At 38.9% G+C, this 17,578-nt stretch overlaps 1 protein-coding gene across 3 annotated transcripts in view; it reads left to right on the top strand.

Annotated features, from left to right (window-relative positions):
- The window catches only part of gpc6a (glypican 6a), a 158,139-nt gene that overhangs the window by 88,634 nt on the left and 51,927 nt on the right, over positions 1-17,578 (top strand). For all 3 annotated transcript variants that reach the window (XM_080292633.1, XM_026165760.2, XM_026165750.2), the window contains exon 5: positions 17,095-17,225. In XM_080292633.1, coding sequence (XP_080148759.1) covers positions 17,095-17,225 — 131 coding nt within the window. The remainder of the gene's footprint in view (positions 1-17,094; positions 17,226-17,578) is intronic.

Raw genomic sequence — 17,578 nt, 5'->3', positions numbered from 1 at the left:
GTGCTCAGTTCTGCACAAACCAAAGTTAGTTTTTTCTAGAAGATTTAAGATTCATGCTAGTATGCCATAAGTACTGTACCTCTAAATTAAACCACACACACACACTCACACATACACATACACATACAGACACACGGGCACTCGAACAAGTATCAAGCATTACAGTCTCAGTAACAGACATGACAGGAACAAACAAGGTAGCTGGTGGAGTTTTTTGCCTGTCAAAGAGCTGAAAAGGCTGGATGACTCACTTAGCCGAGTGGAAGTGATCTCCATATCCCCAGCATCATCAAAAAACAATGTCTTTTCTTTGTAATTGCTACTGGCTTTGCAGGATCTGCAGAGTACTGTTTTCCTGCATCTCTGGCACGAATGCTAACACCAATGCCCTTTATATTTACAACCAGCGAGTGGTTTTTGTAATATTCTGAATTAACTAAGCTGTATGATTTATTTAACTGATTTCATCCACACAGGCATATTGAGTGTTGCAAGTTTTTATCCTCCAATTTCACATTTGCTGAAGACATATTGTTACTTACTGTGGAGCATATTGTTTTGCATATTTATTAAGGTTGTGGCCAAATCAGACTCCACAGGAATAATTCATTAAAATAAAGATGGTAAAATAAAGTCAGTTAGCTTAACTTAAAAACACTGAAAGTAAAGAAAAATCCATCCTGGTTCTGTTTAACGACACCTGTCAATCTGCTTATCGACTGATCCGTCCCAGTTGTTCCACTGAAATTTTAATCAGAGTAGCCATTTCCCAAAGATGACGCCTACCACTTTTGGGGCACTGCAGATTTGCAGTATCATATTCAATTCCTTCACTTAACAGCAACATGCTTTGAGCTTGAGTTTAATTTGTTATGCAGAGGCCATTCTTATGTTCCCAAAGTGCTGTGTTCACCAGTGTGAAAATTTCAGCTCTGAAACTTGCTGCACGTGGGTGAGGCGTGCAGTGAGGTTGATGTGTGTAAGCAGATTATGAAACTGGGGAACATAAGCCCTTGGTAATATAGTTACTTTTTGGGTTATCCATCACAGTGAGCATTGCATCTGCTCTTAATGTTTCCTTTACCAGTATACATTTGTTTCCCTGCAAAAAACAGGAAAATTAACAGAGAGGCAGCAGAATTGGGTTTTTATTTTCTTGCAGCTGGAAAAGCAGAAAAATTGCCAATGTAAAAAGACATTAGAGTTGGTGGAAGAAGAGACATGGTATTTGAGGTGTCAGATGAGCTAAAGTAAACCAGAAATAGCTGAAAGCCAAACAAACTGAAAAAGGTCCTATCAAGAATTATTTGTTGGTGTTGCTACTGAGCTACAATCCAGCTGTAAGTGCCTGAGAGACTGGCTGTGCAGGCTGCTAAAAGACAGACAGAAATGTTGGCAGGGTAGTGAATCTTTTGTAATTGATTCACCTCTTACAGCTGCACATTAGAAAAAAATGTTACAGGAAAATGATGTGATAGCGTAATCGTTTTGGCTTTGTTTTTGTTTGGTTTAGATGGCACAATTTTAAAGTGGAACGATTTTGCTTTCTTTCGTTTGTTACAATGTTAGATACCTATAGTTTCAAATAAGGTCAGTGTATGTACATCTTATCTCTTTCAGCCAAAAGCTGCTCTAAATGCGTTTTTATTTTTTAACACAGCAACCACCTGCTGCATCCTACGTTTTTCTGCTGCTCTGTTTAGGACTACTTTATAAGTTTTGTTGGTTATGAAGTAAAATTACATTTGCTTTCCATTTTTGGGGAAAAAAGCACTATACTACAGTGGGTGCAGTTTCTTTTTGTCAGTCAGTTTTTAGCCTCAGCCTCAAGCCAATGCACTTGTCCATTAAGGCAGGAAATATGGAGTATGGAGTAGGTTTTTCGGTTAGGCTGCGCATGTGCTGTCAGCTTTCAAGTTCCGGATCAGACTCAGTCTCAAACATAAGTGGATGGATTTGAGAAGTGACCATTTTAATCAGGAACTTATATTTTATAGTATTTTTGCAGATTGTTTTCAGAGCCTGCACACAAGCAACAGACGAGGCAGTGCTGCTGTAACGAGGCAAAGCAGCAGGAAATCAGAGAAAAGAGAGAGATGGAGCTACAAAGAGATGGCTTGTTACAGACTCAGGATGAAGTGAGGTGCTGCATGAAGAGCTAGCATAAGATAAATAATGATTTTGGAGCTGTGAAACATGCAAAGCTGTTCTGGTAAAGTCCAATGATGATTGAAGCTGGACTTCTTCAAGGCAATCCTATAGGTTCTGTGGAAGTGATAGTAGAAGGTTGAGGCTTATCGTCACAAACACGAGTGTTACCATGAATGTCTTTAAGGAAGGATGATGAATATTACATAACATGTGCATGTCAGTTTATCCTGTCATACTTCAAATAAAGCACAAATGTGTCACTTTACTGTGAAACACAACTGCAGAACCCTAATGTGTAATCATTGGCATGTCTGTATGTTCTCATCCTCTCAGCTCTTCAAAGGCAGATCAATGAGCCCTGTGGGCAAAGATTATTCCATGGCTTTTTCCCAGTCAGTCTTGTAAGGCCCTCATATGTCATCTGCCTCGTGTTTATTTTATGTTAAAATTTAGCATTGCACCTCTACAACACGGCGGAACTGAGAGTTTAAACAGGAAGATCAAAAATTCTGTACATATGTTTGTATTTTCACAGGCACTCCCACATCATGAATGCTTAGCAGGTGCTGACTAGCAATTATGTGCTGTGATCGAACAAGAAATGAAAGGAGACAGCAGGTGCACTGTTGTATTTAGGTGAGCCATTCCGCCACTGAACAAAGCCAGCATGGTTTGTCAAAAAAAGCAAAGCATATAAACAGCGATCCCCGAGTGCAGTGACGCAGTGATTTGCCCCTGACGCTTCTTTCCATATTAAAGTGGCAGCATTGTTGTTTATGATTATGGAACTGTTTACTGGCCATGTTTACTATGTCAACCAAAAGACTTGTTCAAAGGGAGCGATCTAACTCGGGAATTCTTCATTCATTCATCACGATTACAACCAAAACATGAAGTTGTGAATAAATTTAGGTTAATCATATCCGTTTGCCACCACTTTGTGATATATTTGTCGACTAGAATTTAGAGTAAACAATCTACGTGCTGTTTTTGTGACACCTTTCATGATGAGCTCAGGCATGTGGAGAAAGACAGCTTCGCGACATCAGCTTGGAGTGTTTGTGTGCAGACACTTTCTGCAGTTTGCACCAGCGGATGGTGAAAGTTATTCTTTACATTTTCATCACTGCAACCCTGAATCACTAGGCAGGCATATATTTATGGGTACTGTGTAGCATTGTGTTCATCGTTTTTAGTACAGCTGAATAGTCCCTTCATTAATTCATATTAATTCCTGATGGGCAGTTGCTGCAAAAACAAACTATTAACAAATGATCACTGGAAACATACAGCGCTGTGAGAAAGTGTCTACCACCTTTGAATATCTGTCACACTTAAATGTTTTAAATCATCAAACAGAGTTTTATATTGCACAAAGATAACCTGAGTAAATATAAAATGCAGTTTTTTAAATGATGACTTCACTTATTAAGGACCTACCTACTTGACCCTGTGTGACAAAGTAATTTGTCCCTAAATTTAATAACTGGTTGTAGCAACCTTGGCAGCAGAAGTTGCCATCAAGCACTTGTGATAGCTGGCAATGAGGCCACTCTTCTTTGGAGAAATTTTTTTAATTCAGCCCCGTTGTACGGTTTTTAAGCATGAACGGCTGTTTAAGGTCACCCTAAAGCCACGGTTCCCAAACTTTTTTTTGCTAGGCCCCCCTTTGTTTAATATGGAGACCCGGAAGGGACATGGGAGATTAAAAAAAATTAAGATGAACTTTTGTGAGATCTTGCAAAGAAAAGTAATTCTGTCGGGGAGACCTACCTTGTCACTTGTGCAGGTGAAGCCAAAGGCTACACAGTCATCATATTTTCTTGTATTTTGCTTGGAAGGAAGTTGGTTTGGAAACATATTTGGCGATGCTTCATCTTCTGCTTTGCATTTGTGTGGGAGCCCTGTCTGGCGGGCCCCCCACTTTGGGAAACTCTGCACTAAAGCATCTAAGTCTCATTTAAGTCCAGACTTTGACTCGGCCTCTCAAACAGCTTTATTTTGTTTTTTTTTAGCCACTGAGAGGTGGATTGGTGTGTTTCACATTATTTTCCCATTGCACAGCTCAAATACAGATGAGCTTCAGGGTAGAAACTGATGGTCGGACGTACTGAATGCAGAATTTATGGTCCCATCGATTTCTGGAGTTCGTCCACGTCCTAAATCAGCAAAGCAGTCACACACTATCACACTACCACTGCCATGTTTAACTGTTGGTATGATGTTCTTTTTTTAAAATGCTGTGCAAAGTTTTACACCAGATGTAACGAGACTCAAACCTTCCAAAAACTTTAGCTTTTGTCTCGACAGTCCAAAGAATATTTTGCCACAAGTCTCGTGGTTCAAATATAAGATGATCCTTTGTGTTCGTTCTGGGCAACAGTGGTTTTCTCTTTGAAACCAGTGGATGCCATTTTTGTCCAGTCTTTTTCTTATTGTTGAATCATGAACCTTAACTTGGAAAAGTAACACAAGTTCTTTACATTTTGTTCAGGGTTCAAGGTTCTCTATTTGTCACATGCATAGTTATACAAGTATAACACACAGTGAAATGACACGCTACTTGACATGTGCAAAAATGGGGGGTTATGTACAATGGGGGGGGGGGGGGGGGGGATTCTGAATTCTGTACATTAATACAGGGAGTGCAGAATTATTAGGCAAGTTGTATTTTTGAGGAATAATTTTATTATTGAACAACAACCATGTTCTCAATGAACCCAAAAAACTCATTAATATCAAAGCTGAATGTTTTTGGAAGTAGTTTTTAGTTTGTTGTTAGTTTTAGCTATTTTAGGGGGATATCTGTGTGTGCAGGTGACTATTACTGTGCATAATTATTAGGCAACTAAACAAAAAACAAATATATACCCATTTCAATTATTTATTTTTACCAGTGAAACCAATATAACATCTCCGCATTCACAAATATACATTTCTGACATTCAAAAACAAAACAAAAACAAATCAGCGACCAATATAGCCACCTTTCTTTGCAAGGACACTCAAAAGCCTGCCATCCATGGATTCTGTCAGTGTTTTGATCTGTTCACCATCAACATTGCGTGCAGCAGCAACCACAGCCTCCCAGACACTGTTCAGAGAGGTGTACTGTTTTCCCTCCTTGTAAATCTCACATTTGATGATGGACCACAGGTTCTCAATGGGGTTCAGATCAGGTGAACAAGGAGGCCATGTCATTAGTTTCTCTTCTTTTATACCCTTTCTTGCCAGCCACGCTGTGGAGTACTTGGACGCATGTGATGGAGCATTGTCCTGCATGAAAATCATGTTTTTCTTGAAGGATGCAGACTTCTTCCTGTACCACTGCTTGAAGAAGGTGTCTTCCAGAAACTGGCAGTAGGACTGGGAGTTGAGCTTGACTCCATCCTCAACCCGAAAAGGCCCCACAAGCTCATCTTTGATGATACCAGCCCAAACCAGTACTCCACCTCCACCTTGCTGGCGTCTGAGTCGGACTGGAGCTCTCTGCCCTTTACCAATCCAGCCACAGGCCCATCCATCTGGCCCATCAAGACTCACTCTCATTTCATCAGTCCATAAAACCTTAGAAAAACCAGTCTTGAGATATTTCTTGGCCCAGTCTTGACGTTTCAGCTTGTGTGTCTTGTTCAGTGGTGGTCGTCTTTCAGCCTTTCTTACCTTGGCCATGTCTCTGAGTATTGCACACCTTGTGCTTTTGGGCACTCCAGTGATGTTGCAGCTCTGAAATATGGCCAAACTGGTGGCAAGTGGCATCCTGGCAGCTGCACGCTTGACTTTTCTCAGTTCATGGGCAGTTATTTGGCGCCTTGGTTTTTCCACACGCTTCTTGCGACCCTGTTGACTATTTTGAATGAAACGCTTGATTGTTCGATGATCACGCTTCAGAAGCTTTGCAATTTTGAGACTGCTGCATCCCTCTGCAAGATATCTCACTATTTTTGACTTTTCTGAGCCTGTCAAGTCCTTCTTTTGACCCATTTTGCCAAAGGAAAGGAAGTTGCCTAATAATTATGCACACCTGATATAGGGTGTTGATGTCATTAGACCACACCCCTTCTCTTTACAGAGATGCACATCACCTAATATGCTTAATTGGTAGTAGGCTTTTGAGTCTATACAGCTTGGAGTAAGACAACATGCATGAAGAGGATGATGCGGACAAAATACTCATTTGCCTAATAATTCTGCATTCCCTGTATGAATAGACATCTGACTATTTTACAGGATAGACAATATAAACCTATTTAAAATTAAAGTTAAAGTTAAAGGAATTTGGAATGTACATTGTGCCTTGGTTTAGAGTGTCTGGAAGAGAGTCCTGTCTCAGTCAATTATAGATGATGTGAGAGGGCGGGTGTTCAGGGTTCTTCTGTGACCTCCTGGTTGAGTCGTCAGTGTGTTCTTGGAGTAATTGTGGCCGACCATTCATGGAAAGATTCACCACTGCGTTTTCACCATTTGTGGATAATGGCTCTCACCATAGTTCACTCCAAAGCTTAGAAATGGCTTTGTAACCCTTTCCAGCCTGATAGATGTCAATAACTTTGTTTCTTAGCTGTTTCTTTAGATCGTAACATGTTGTGTTGCTTATTGAGGTCTTTTATTCAGCCATTGTGGAAGTAATCAAGCCTGGGTATAAAACTGACCCCAGCTTTCCAAAATATGTAGTTAATCAGTCAATTTATGATTTAACAAGGGCTACAACAATATGTAGACTAAATGTAAAGAATCTCCGCTTTACTTGTTTATTATAAACTATTGCAGCACCCTAATATGTGTTAGTAAACTCATCTTTACTTTACAAAATAAAATCTACATCTCATTCTTAGTTGGGACAGTGATATTGTTTTAATCCCTATAGAGTAGGAGTAGGTCACACATGAATAGAAGGGATGAATGGCCTGAAGGGATCATTTCCGTACATTTGACTTGACACTCCTCCCACCGACTCCAGAGCAGTCATGCACAGCCCAGTGAGCTGTCCCCTTTTTTTTTTTCACTTGGGCCAGTCTGGCTTATGTGGTGTGAAAAAGTCCAATATGTTCCACCAATTAAACCAGAGTGTGATTCAAGGGGTAGTCAATGAATAAGAAGAGAAATCATTATGAACAAGTCCCATTTTAACATAGATTTTTTTTCAGTAATTTAACTAACCCAGGTGAATCTCATTTGTGCTGCTACCTATAAAGGCTTAAAAATGTCACAGTATCACATGTAAAGAAACACAGAAAAATCAAAATGTGTGTTTTCCTGAACTCACACATTAAATTGTGAACGCAGTGTAGAAGGGAACAGTGTCGTGTTTCGTCATTTATTAGTTCAGTGTCCTAAAATTATTAATTTGTGGTTTGTTTGTTTGTTTGTTTTAATGAAACCAGAGAACACATGCTGTGTATATTATACCAGATCTTAAACTTATTGATGATGTCTGGAAAAAATGCCCTTCTTATTTAAAATAACAAAAATAAAAAAGATTCAGTTTAATCTACCAGTGAAAAAATAAACTTACGCCCAAATCCATTTTTAAAGTTATTAAAAGTTATTAATAATTGTGCTAATTATTACTACAATTCTTTATTTTTTGCTTCTCAACATTCTCAGCTTCTCATCATAGTGGCTGATTTTCACAAATTCATCCACGACCGCTGTGTGTACCGAGGGACTCTGCAGGTAGTTTGCTGGAGTCTTTCCAAATCCCACAGAGTGACAAAAAAGGGAGAGTTTTCTGCTAGAAAATCACCGAGCAAGCTGCCTGAAGCAAAGTTGGCACCATGCAGGAAGCAATAAATAACCATGCCAATACAGCCCACTGTGTCTATCAATGGATAGATGGATGAATAGTAGTACAAATCAATTGTTCATTTGTTAGAAAAATTATATATTTTTTTATTTACTAAAACTAAGGCCAAATTACAGAAGATCCCTATCAGATAATTGCAGTAGCAAAAAAAACCCCTTTATAAAACAATTTATGAAGAAAAATTAGTTTTTGTCATTGCCAGAAATCTCAAAAAGAGTAAAGCAGAAACAGAAATGACTGCAAATCTCTTTGTGTTTCTACTTTTGGGACCTTTGCATTCAAAGGCATTTTGAAGTTACCCGGGGAGGTGTTCCCTGCCAAAACATTTGGATGTAAATCACATATTTCTACAACTTTGTTTAAACATTTGTTCATAATGTGAATCTGGTGGTCAGTAGACGGGAAAATGTCCCCACGAATGAAATCTGAATAACATAAAAGTCAACATTGTCTTTGTTGTCTCGAAGCCTTGAAATTGCATTTCCAGAAAGAAATCACTTACTGAACCATTTTCAATAAAGTCCAGATCCTGGCCGCATTTAAAGTTAACTTTCAGGACTTTTCTTTTCTTTTCTTTGCTGCACAGTCTTGATGACCCTACCCTGTGTCGCAGTGGTATGTTTGATGGTGTGGTGATACTAATAGTACTTTTCAAATTATAGGAGGTAAGCAGCTCAGTGCAAATTCATATCATTCACATAACCATAAACAGTGCTAAAACCAAACAATGCCCTGGATGGATGGATGGATGGATGGATGGATGGATGGATGGATGGATGGATGGATGGATGGATGGATGGATGTCACATCATATTACAATTTTCGTACCAGCTCTACGACCCAGTACCATGGCACTGGATGGATTAGTTGACTATACTAAAGGCCTTTTCTTTACTCTAGGGTGTCTCTTTACAGTCATCTAAATGTGTGATCTAACAGCAGTGATTGTGCTGCCACAATCACACAGCAGCTCTGTTTGGTAAATGAAAGGCATTAAGCAGACTATTGTAGAATAACTTCCAAAGCCTGTGCGCTTCAAAGAAAAGCCAATGACGGCGAGTTATCTTATCAGTGGCTGTACTCATCATCTGGTTTTTAAATACCTAATGTTTTGATTATTTAAGTTGTGCAGCCGTGAATACGTGAAGCCAGTAAGTGTGGCCATCACTATACCCAGTCCTTTTCCCCCCATTTGCCACAACTTTCACAACTTCATGCTCGTGTATAATCTGCTACAGTATATGATGATGCAGGTTTAGGATGTACCAAGTAGGGGTACCAGTGAAAACAGAACTAGAAATAGACCCCATATTTAGCTTTAAATGTATGCAGATCACCTACAGACTATATTATAATTATATATTATAATAATTTTTTTTCTATTTAAGGTCCTGTTTCAACACAACCAACTCTGGTCACAGAATGACTTCCATTGATTAGATTCACAAAGTATTTGTGCTTAAACTCTATATAAGTTGGGAAATGCAGAAGAATTGCAAACAGAATAGGTAGCAAGCTTCCCGTTATCCATTTAAACCTGACTAACTGGGTCTAGGACATGAAGCAAGCCAAAACACTTAGACTGCATGGCAGTGAAGGGTAGTGGTGTCAATGGTATCACTTAGAAACTAAACAAAACAATTAAAACAGTACATGAACTTTAATATCATTCACGGTTTCAAGATATATATTTTCTAAAGTTCTTGTATTTTATATTTTATCAGAAGTCATTTAAGCATGTACAACTAACCCCCTCTTAACAGTTCATATGGTTGACTCATACTCGCAATCCATCAAATATTCATTAAGCTATATGAAAAATAGGCTGTCAGAACTCCACTGAGGATATCATTTAGGTCTTTGAGTCTTTTATGGAATGGGTAACAGAATTGCTGCCAATTTCCCATCTACTCTCACTGAATTCCACCGAGGCATTTTGATTTTTTTTTGCAAAAGCATTAGAGAAGTACTCTGCTAAACATAGGCAGCTGAAGACTTCACAGGACTGAAGCTGGTCCCCTGCAATGACCTCCAGCCAGCTCCTGATGGAAATCTAACCAAGCATCACGCCCAATTTGAGACTACAGAGTAAACAAACAGGAGCGCTTTTCAAAGGCACAGGCACTAACAGAGCGAAGAGGGAGACTATCTGCGTCTGTATTCACTCAGTACGCTTTAAAAGTGAGGGCCTGGCATACAGTAGACAACATAGAACACAGACATGTTTGTTCGAATGGTAAATAATTTCCAGTACAAATTATAAACTGAATGCATACACTATATGGACTTATATAGACGCCTCCCCTTTTCCCATCAAAATCAAAGCTCTAGTTTTACCCATGAAAAGTAACATTTTAGTCATTAAGTTTAGCATCCTTAAAAGACTCATAATAAATTCAGATTTAACACTCATACTCAATGAATCCCCCATTGTCTGTCAAAATCTGAACTTTGGCGTCTGAGATGCTGCAAATGCCCTTTGAGTGTGCTGCCTGTGAGTCTGATTTCTCTTCTTAAACAAGCAAAATGTCAAAGGAAAAAATAACCAATCTGAAACGTTTATTAACAACTTCATAAGTTAAACTCTTCAAGCTAATGAGGCCCTTTTCAGATAGTTATTGCATCAGCAAACAATTACATAGTAATCAGGGCAGAATACTACGGAGCCCCGCAGGGGACATGGGAGAAAAAAAAATTAAGACGGACTTTTGCGAGATCTCGCAAAACTATCTCGGGATCTCACAAAACGTTTGCAAGATCTCGCAAAACAAACTCGGGATCTCGCAAAACTTTTAGCCGCATTCTTCGGACGCCTGCTCGAAGCCGACCGGGAGGTCGAGGCACGATGTGCCGGGAAAGCAGTGTTCCTCCCGGTCGAGACCTCCCGTTAGCTCAAAGCTAACGGGAGAAGAATGCGGCTGAAACTTTTGCGAGATCTCGCAAAACTTTTGCGAGATCCCGAATTTGTTTTGCGAGATCCTGAGTTTGTTTTGCGAGATCCCGAGTTAGTTTTGCGAGATCTCGCAAAAGTTTTGTGAGATCCTGAGTTAGTTCGTCTTAATTTTTTTTTCTCCCATGTCCCCTGCGGGGCTCCGTAGAATACATAGTATATGTAAAGAATATTAACATACAATGGTTAAAATATAAAATGTAACATAAAAACAGAAATATTAAGTGAAACTTGTAACGCATTACTTGTAACGCATTACTTGTAACGCATTACTTGTAACGCATTACTGTAATCCGATTACTTTTTCCGAGTAACGAGTAAAGTAAGGGAATACTATTGCAAAAACGGTAATTAGATTACCGTTACTTTCCCATAGGAACGCTGCGTTACTGCGTTACTAAAACCGTGATTTTTTGCGAGAATGTCTCATGACAATGACGTTAGCAAGTGCGACGTTGTGACAACAGCTGTGTGCAGATCAACAGTGGATAATATATCGAGTGCAGAGAGAGTATGAGCGTGCAGCGTTTAAAGCGTGGAAGTACTGACCTTAATTTGAGTTTGACTCCATAAAAAGTGACAAAAACATTAGTGTCCGTTGTGCGTGGGAAGAAAATTTCTTTTTACAGCGAAAAACACCCCCTAAACTTCCAAGCAAGCACCGAGTGCGCTACGACGTAATGGGAAACTCACAGAGAAACTCGCGGATTCTTCCACACCTGCACCAGGGTAAACCTCCGCCTGCTCCAGTCCTGCTTTACAGGTGAAAATAGAGCAACAGGACCGCTGAGTCTTTGACTTTATTTATTTTCTGCTGTGTTTTACTTGCATCTATTTGAAAGACTGAGTGTAAACACACAAAAAAAATATTTTATGTGCTGGAATGTGCAGAAAATAGGTTTAAATATTAAACAAATTTCTTCCAGTCAGTTTTAAAAAGAGACTTTTCCATTGGATTACATTTTGTATGATGGATTATGCAGAAAAAGTAGAATTGGGCTGAAAGATCTATCGCTTTATCACCTATTCAGGTTGTAAATCGTGTTTTTAAAAAGTAACTAAGTAACTAAGTAATTAATTACTTTTAAAAATAAGTAATCAGTAATGTAATGGGATTACTTTTTGGGGGAAGTAATCAGTAATTAGTTACTGATTACTTTTTTCAAGTAACTTGACCAACACTGTTCAGCACTAGTAACCAGAAACATAATGTCATGTTGATAAATGTCTTTGTTAATCTTTCTCTGACTTTATTTTGTAAAGGTATCTGGTTTTATTTAAATACTAGAGATTTTACAGTTTAAAAAAAAACATGTGGAAAACCTGTCAAAGTTAAAGACAGAGATTGGGATCTTGTTTCTTCAGGTCTTTGTCATTCGCAGATAGTCAGATCACTGTGTAGTCCACAGTTTTGTCTGTGCTTGATTGCAGGGATATTGTTTATATGCACGCTTCGACCACCTTGAAGCCGCTTGACTCTGTGTATCACCGGGCGTTGCAATTTAGCACAGGTGATTAATTTCTTACTCACCATTGTATCTTACATGAAAAAGTGGAATGGTCCTCCCTAATGAATAAAAGCAGGCAACCTTGCATGAGGTTTTAGCATTAGCTGTACTTGAAATGAAAATGAATTACTTTATACTACTTTATATTTTCCTGCCTACAAATGGAGACTACAAAAGAACTACAAAGCTACATTCTCCTATTTCACTGGAGCATTTTAAAAGGTCATATATATTTATCTGCAGCTACTCTTGAATATATGTTTCTTAATTTGTGATCACATATAAGGTCATTTCATTATGTGGTTGTATGTCTTTGTACACAGGTCTCCCCTGAAAAAGAGCTCTCGATCTCAAACAGAGAAAAAGTTTAAATGAAGGATGTAATAATAACAGTGATGTTACATATTAATGTTACACTTTTTTCTTTTGAATAGGCTGTGTTGCAGCATGGCAGCTGCACAGCCCTACTAGACCTGAGAGCTGTTACAGCTTAATTTGTTAATTGTTAATACCAGGTTAGTGATTTAATCTTTGTTTTTAATAGACCCCTCTCGAAAAAGGTTAGTACTCCCTCATCTGTACTCATCTGTCTCCGAAATCACTCCTCTTAGTCAAGCGGGTGAGCTTAATATCCTGCCCTGTCAATTGCCACTGAGAGAAGGGGGATTTTATATTTTTTAAATCTCATGATAGCCACTCGGAAATGCTGGCCTGAAGGCAGGAGCTAAACACATTCCACAATGGCTGGTCAGGACAGTCTTGAATGGTATTGGCTTTCCTCAGTGCCTCTGTGCTGCACTGTAATTGCAAGAGCTGTAGCTGACTTACCCCAACGATCTTATTTGTCAATTTTACAAGACCCCTAAGCTTTTCTTTAGTGAACAAGGTGAAGTTTCCACACAAGGCTAAAATGCATAATATTAAAACCGAGATTATGCAGTTCAATCTCAGGAAAAGTTCCTTAGAGCAGTCACTGGGGGATAAAGAGCTCAGTTTTGACTCTTGGGTAATGGTTTTATATTCTTTCTTTTACCAACAATCAGTGACTATTGATTTGGTTTAACAACAATAACAACTTTCTGACCATTAGAAAGTAATTTCAGTTGCCTAAACATAATCATGCCTGAACCACAGGGGTGTCCGATTAGCACGCACTCAAAAATCATGCTGACAAATGACCTGCTTTGCCATTTAGACATAAGAGCCTCTTGCCCTGATTTTTTTGGAGTGCTCAGTAGTTTGAAACTACTGAGCTGTTTTGAAACTGCATTTGCAAACTTGCACTGCAACAACAAAACATCAGCAGTGATGAGAGAGTGGCAGACAATGTACCGATGCAGTGATGCTTTATTACAGTTTCCTTACTGTTAACAGATTCCACACAAAACCCCAAAAAAACAACATCATACTCAAATGACAAGTATTGTCTCTGCAGACTTCCATTGTCGTTGTGTCACCAACTGATACGTTGCTCAGTTATGATAAACTTGGGCATTGTGTGTAATTTTGAGAGGAGCCCACACACTGCAGCTGGCTACTGTAAACATGTTTGCATCATATCTGTTAGTTGATGTTAAACGATAACACGGCTTTTTCAAAAAGCACAGTTTTTTTAACCTAAAGCTGTGGAGCCATATTCACTAAATAATTTGTTGTCAGCAGAAGCAGTTTTCGATGTTGTTTAAGCATTTTATATTGCATACAGTCATTTAGACCTGATTTAAGTGGCCATGCAAGAGGATGAAGTTCTGCTTTTTGGCAGCGTCGTTGCAGGCTTCGCCCCCTCAGGCTTCAGACCTAGAGGCTACTTATCACTCCGTGCCAGAACTCTGGTTATAATCACATCTATTTAATGACTTACACATTTGATTCAAACATTACTGAAGACTCAGTGGAGCCAGAACAGTGTTTCTTCTGCCCTTTGGGCTAAATAGGCTTTTCCTGATTTGTTCACATCCCTGCAAATGTCACTGCACAGAGATAGACGTCTCCTTGATATCTCTACCCTTCCATTTAACCAGTGCTATACCCACAGACGAGACTTTTAATTACTTTTTGAGAGACAGGACAGTGTATTATCAAACACATTATTTTCACCTCAGACATCTCCCAGCCCGACTCAATCAATAGTACCATTCTTCTGAATGAACATATTAATATCACAGTCTTATAATGAAAATGAAAAGTGTCAGGTTCGGTGGGTAATCTGTTTTAGGTATCGATTTGTGCCGAGAGTCGTCCAAGGTCACGGCCCCTGCTTTATGTATGTATGTATGTATGTGTATATAGGTGTGTGTGCACATAAAAACACACACACACACTTGCACATGCCTACCAGTGGGTATATTTAGCTCTTTAAGCAACGCTCTCCAGCTTCTTAAATTGTTGATCTATTTGCCCTTGCCTTTTCTCGCAGTTAACTCCTCTCCCCTTACCTTTTCTTCTTCATGACTCAGCCTCTCTGGTGTGCTCTTCCTATATTCAGTTATGTCACTGAACATTTGCAAATTAACCTAATGATTCATTTCTTACAGCAGCAGAATATTGTTAGAGCTTGGCATCTAGGCTCATCACTCTGCACAAATAGTCTATGTATAAAATTGGGAAGTGATGAGCAAATATTGCCCAGAGCCTACAGGTGGTAGAGGGTCCAAAACAACAGCGCGCAGATGCACGGCACAAGAACCAATGACATGTCAGAAAGAGAGATGGCGACATTTTTATGCCTTTGTAAAACACTGAAATGGGAAATTGGGTGTTTTTGGTGTGTTGTGAGAAGGATCTATGGTTTTGACCCTGTTATTTATATTTCCAGAGCGTCACCACCTTCTTTTAAAAAGGAAAAATTGTAATATAGGGCTGTCAAAAGATAATTAAGCTTCTGGGAACTCTAGACCGACCTGTGGTACAGGCATTATTCTCACCTATGCAGGTGTCCAAGCTCTGCAGCAAACCTGGATAAGATAAAGGTGCTGTCTCAAAAGCTAAGATAAGAAATTGTTTAACTAAACCATTTTTTTTTTAAAGATTGCTCAAAGACTTCAAATTCCAAGATACAGTTTTGGCAGCATGATACTAAAGTCACTGTACAGCAGGAAACCTCCCTGGATAAACACGACTGCCAAAGACTTAATGAAAGCAAGAACAAAGAATCTGCAGAGTATAAGAAGAACACTAAACAAGCAAGGACTTTGTCAAGGAAATATTACATAGCTATATTTTTCAGCTGGAAGGTTTCATCGGGGTTTTGAAATAAAATACAAACACAGACACTTAAGTAACACAAGCCATGACACCGATGATTTATAGGTGTGTTGCTGGAAAAGAGAGCAGGCTACAAAATTCACATGGGAAATCAAAACTGTGAACATCTACCAGATGTAGCAGAGTATCTGTCTTCACAGCGAAACACGCGAGAATCAAAACACTGCTAAAGTGCCTTAAGACTCTTTGTTTTGTTTGCAAGCAGGGACTTCATGACGGCACTTTTGCTGCACAATTTTACCGAGTAAAACAAAACACAAGCTGACTTAAATGTGGACGAAAGTAACAGATCAGCCTGTAGATTGAAGGATTCTGTTAACAGAGTGACGAGACTAAAGTGGAACTGTTTGGATCCATGAATCAAGATGTCATGTTGTTTAAAAAGAGACAATCCACTGAAGAAGAATGTGTTGGCTTAGGTCCCGAGATGATTGGTAATCAGTTCATTAATCATTCCTGGTGCATCATTCAGTAGCCACCGGAGTCTCAAGAGATGTTATTCACTGAAAATATTCTGACACATTTAAAGAAAAGAAGATGCAGCAATTAAATTAAGACAAGCGGCATGTTTTGGCAGCTGAGTATTTTGTTTTTGCTTAAAATTCATGATCATACCCTATGTCGTATGATGTTTTTCTGGGGGAAAAAACAGGCACAGAGCCTGCCAGTGTTTGTGAATATGTGTGGGTTTGGTTTTGTTTTTTTAAATTATATGTTATTTACTTTGCTGTATATGTCATTACTATATTTTCATCCTTTTTTAGTCATAAAACTAGATTAAAGTCGTGGCAGATGGTTGCTCCTCCCTGGTTCTGCTGGAGGCTTCTTCCTGTTAAAAGGGAGTTTTTCCTTTCCACTGTCGCCCAGCGCTTGCTCGTAGGGTCTCATAGGTCTAAACCTTACAATATAAACCACCTTGAACTGACTGTTGTTGTGATTTGGCGCTATATAAATAAAATTGAATTGAATTGAATTAAAAAGTGGAAAAAAAAAATCTATAATTAAAAGTCAACATGATGATGCTTCCCTCTTTCCTCTACAAAAAAAACTTCTGACTTTAATATTTCCTACTGAACTGTATCGCATGTCGCTGAACATGAAAAGGCTGATTCATTTGCAAGTAGTTTTACTTATTTTCTACCTGATGTACTATTTCAACCTACAAAAACAATGGAAATTGCAGGTTCCTTTTCGGATTTGTAATTTTTGGTTGTCAAGACAATCTCGAGACAGTTGTTTGCCCTGTTGTTTAAATCAGTGTTGCAGTCGCAGAGCTTAATACTTTGAGGGTTTTGTGCTGAAAGCTGATAATACTCAAATGCAATGTTAACATACTGATACTCACTCATAATGGAGAACCAATCCATTTGTGTTAAATATTTCTAAACTGACATGTGTCCTCTGTGTTTTGACAGATGCCATGCTGCTGGTGGCAGACAGGCTGGAAGGCCCCTCCAATATTGAAGCAGTTATACAACCAATTGACATCAAGATCTCTGACGCTATCATGACTATGCAGGACAACAGCATGCAAGTGTCAGCCAAGGTACTGTATCCTGAAGAAGCTGTGCTGACTTTGTTGAATTTGTGCTGAAAACAGTGTTCACACACACACAATATCTGACCTGATAAACAGTGTGTACATTTTTAAGTAGTGTAAAACCACAAGCAACATAAAAAATTGCCTTGTCTAATATCTCATCCAGGAAATAATGAGCATAATAACTGGACTATATTAGCAGTCCTCAACTTCTCATCTCATTGTCCCTTTTTATTTTGTTATTCATATGAATCTGCATGATTCAGCAGAAATATGTCAATCTGTGCAATGTAAATGCAACATATATTTGGAACCCTGTGACAAGCTTTTACACATAACACAGTCTCCTAAACATCACA

Source organism: Astatotilapia calliptera, chromosome 1 (assembly GCF_964374335.1).
Source record: "Astatotilapia calliptera chromosome 1, fAstCal68.1, whole genome shotgun sequence".
Classification (NCBI taxonomy): Eukaryota; Metazoa; Chordata; class Actinopteri; order Cichliformes; family Cichlidae; genus Astatotilapia; species Astatotilapia calliptera.
This window is presented reverse-complemented; position numbering and strand designations above follow the sequence as displayed.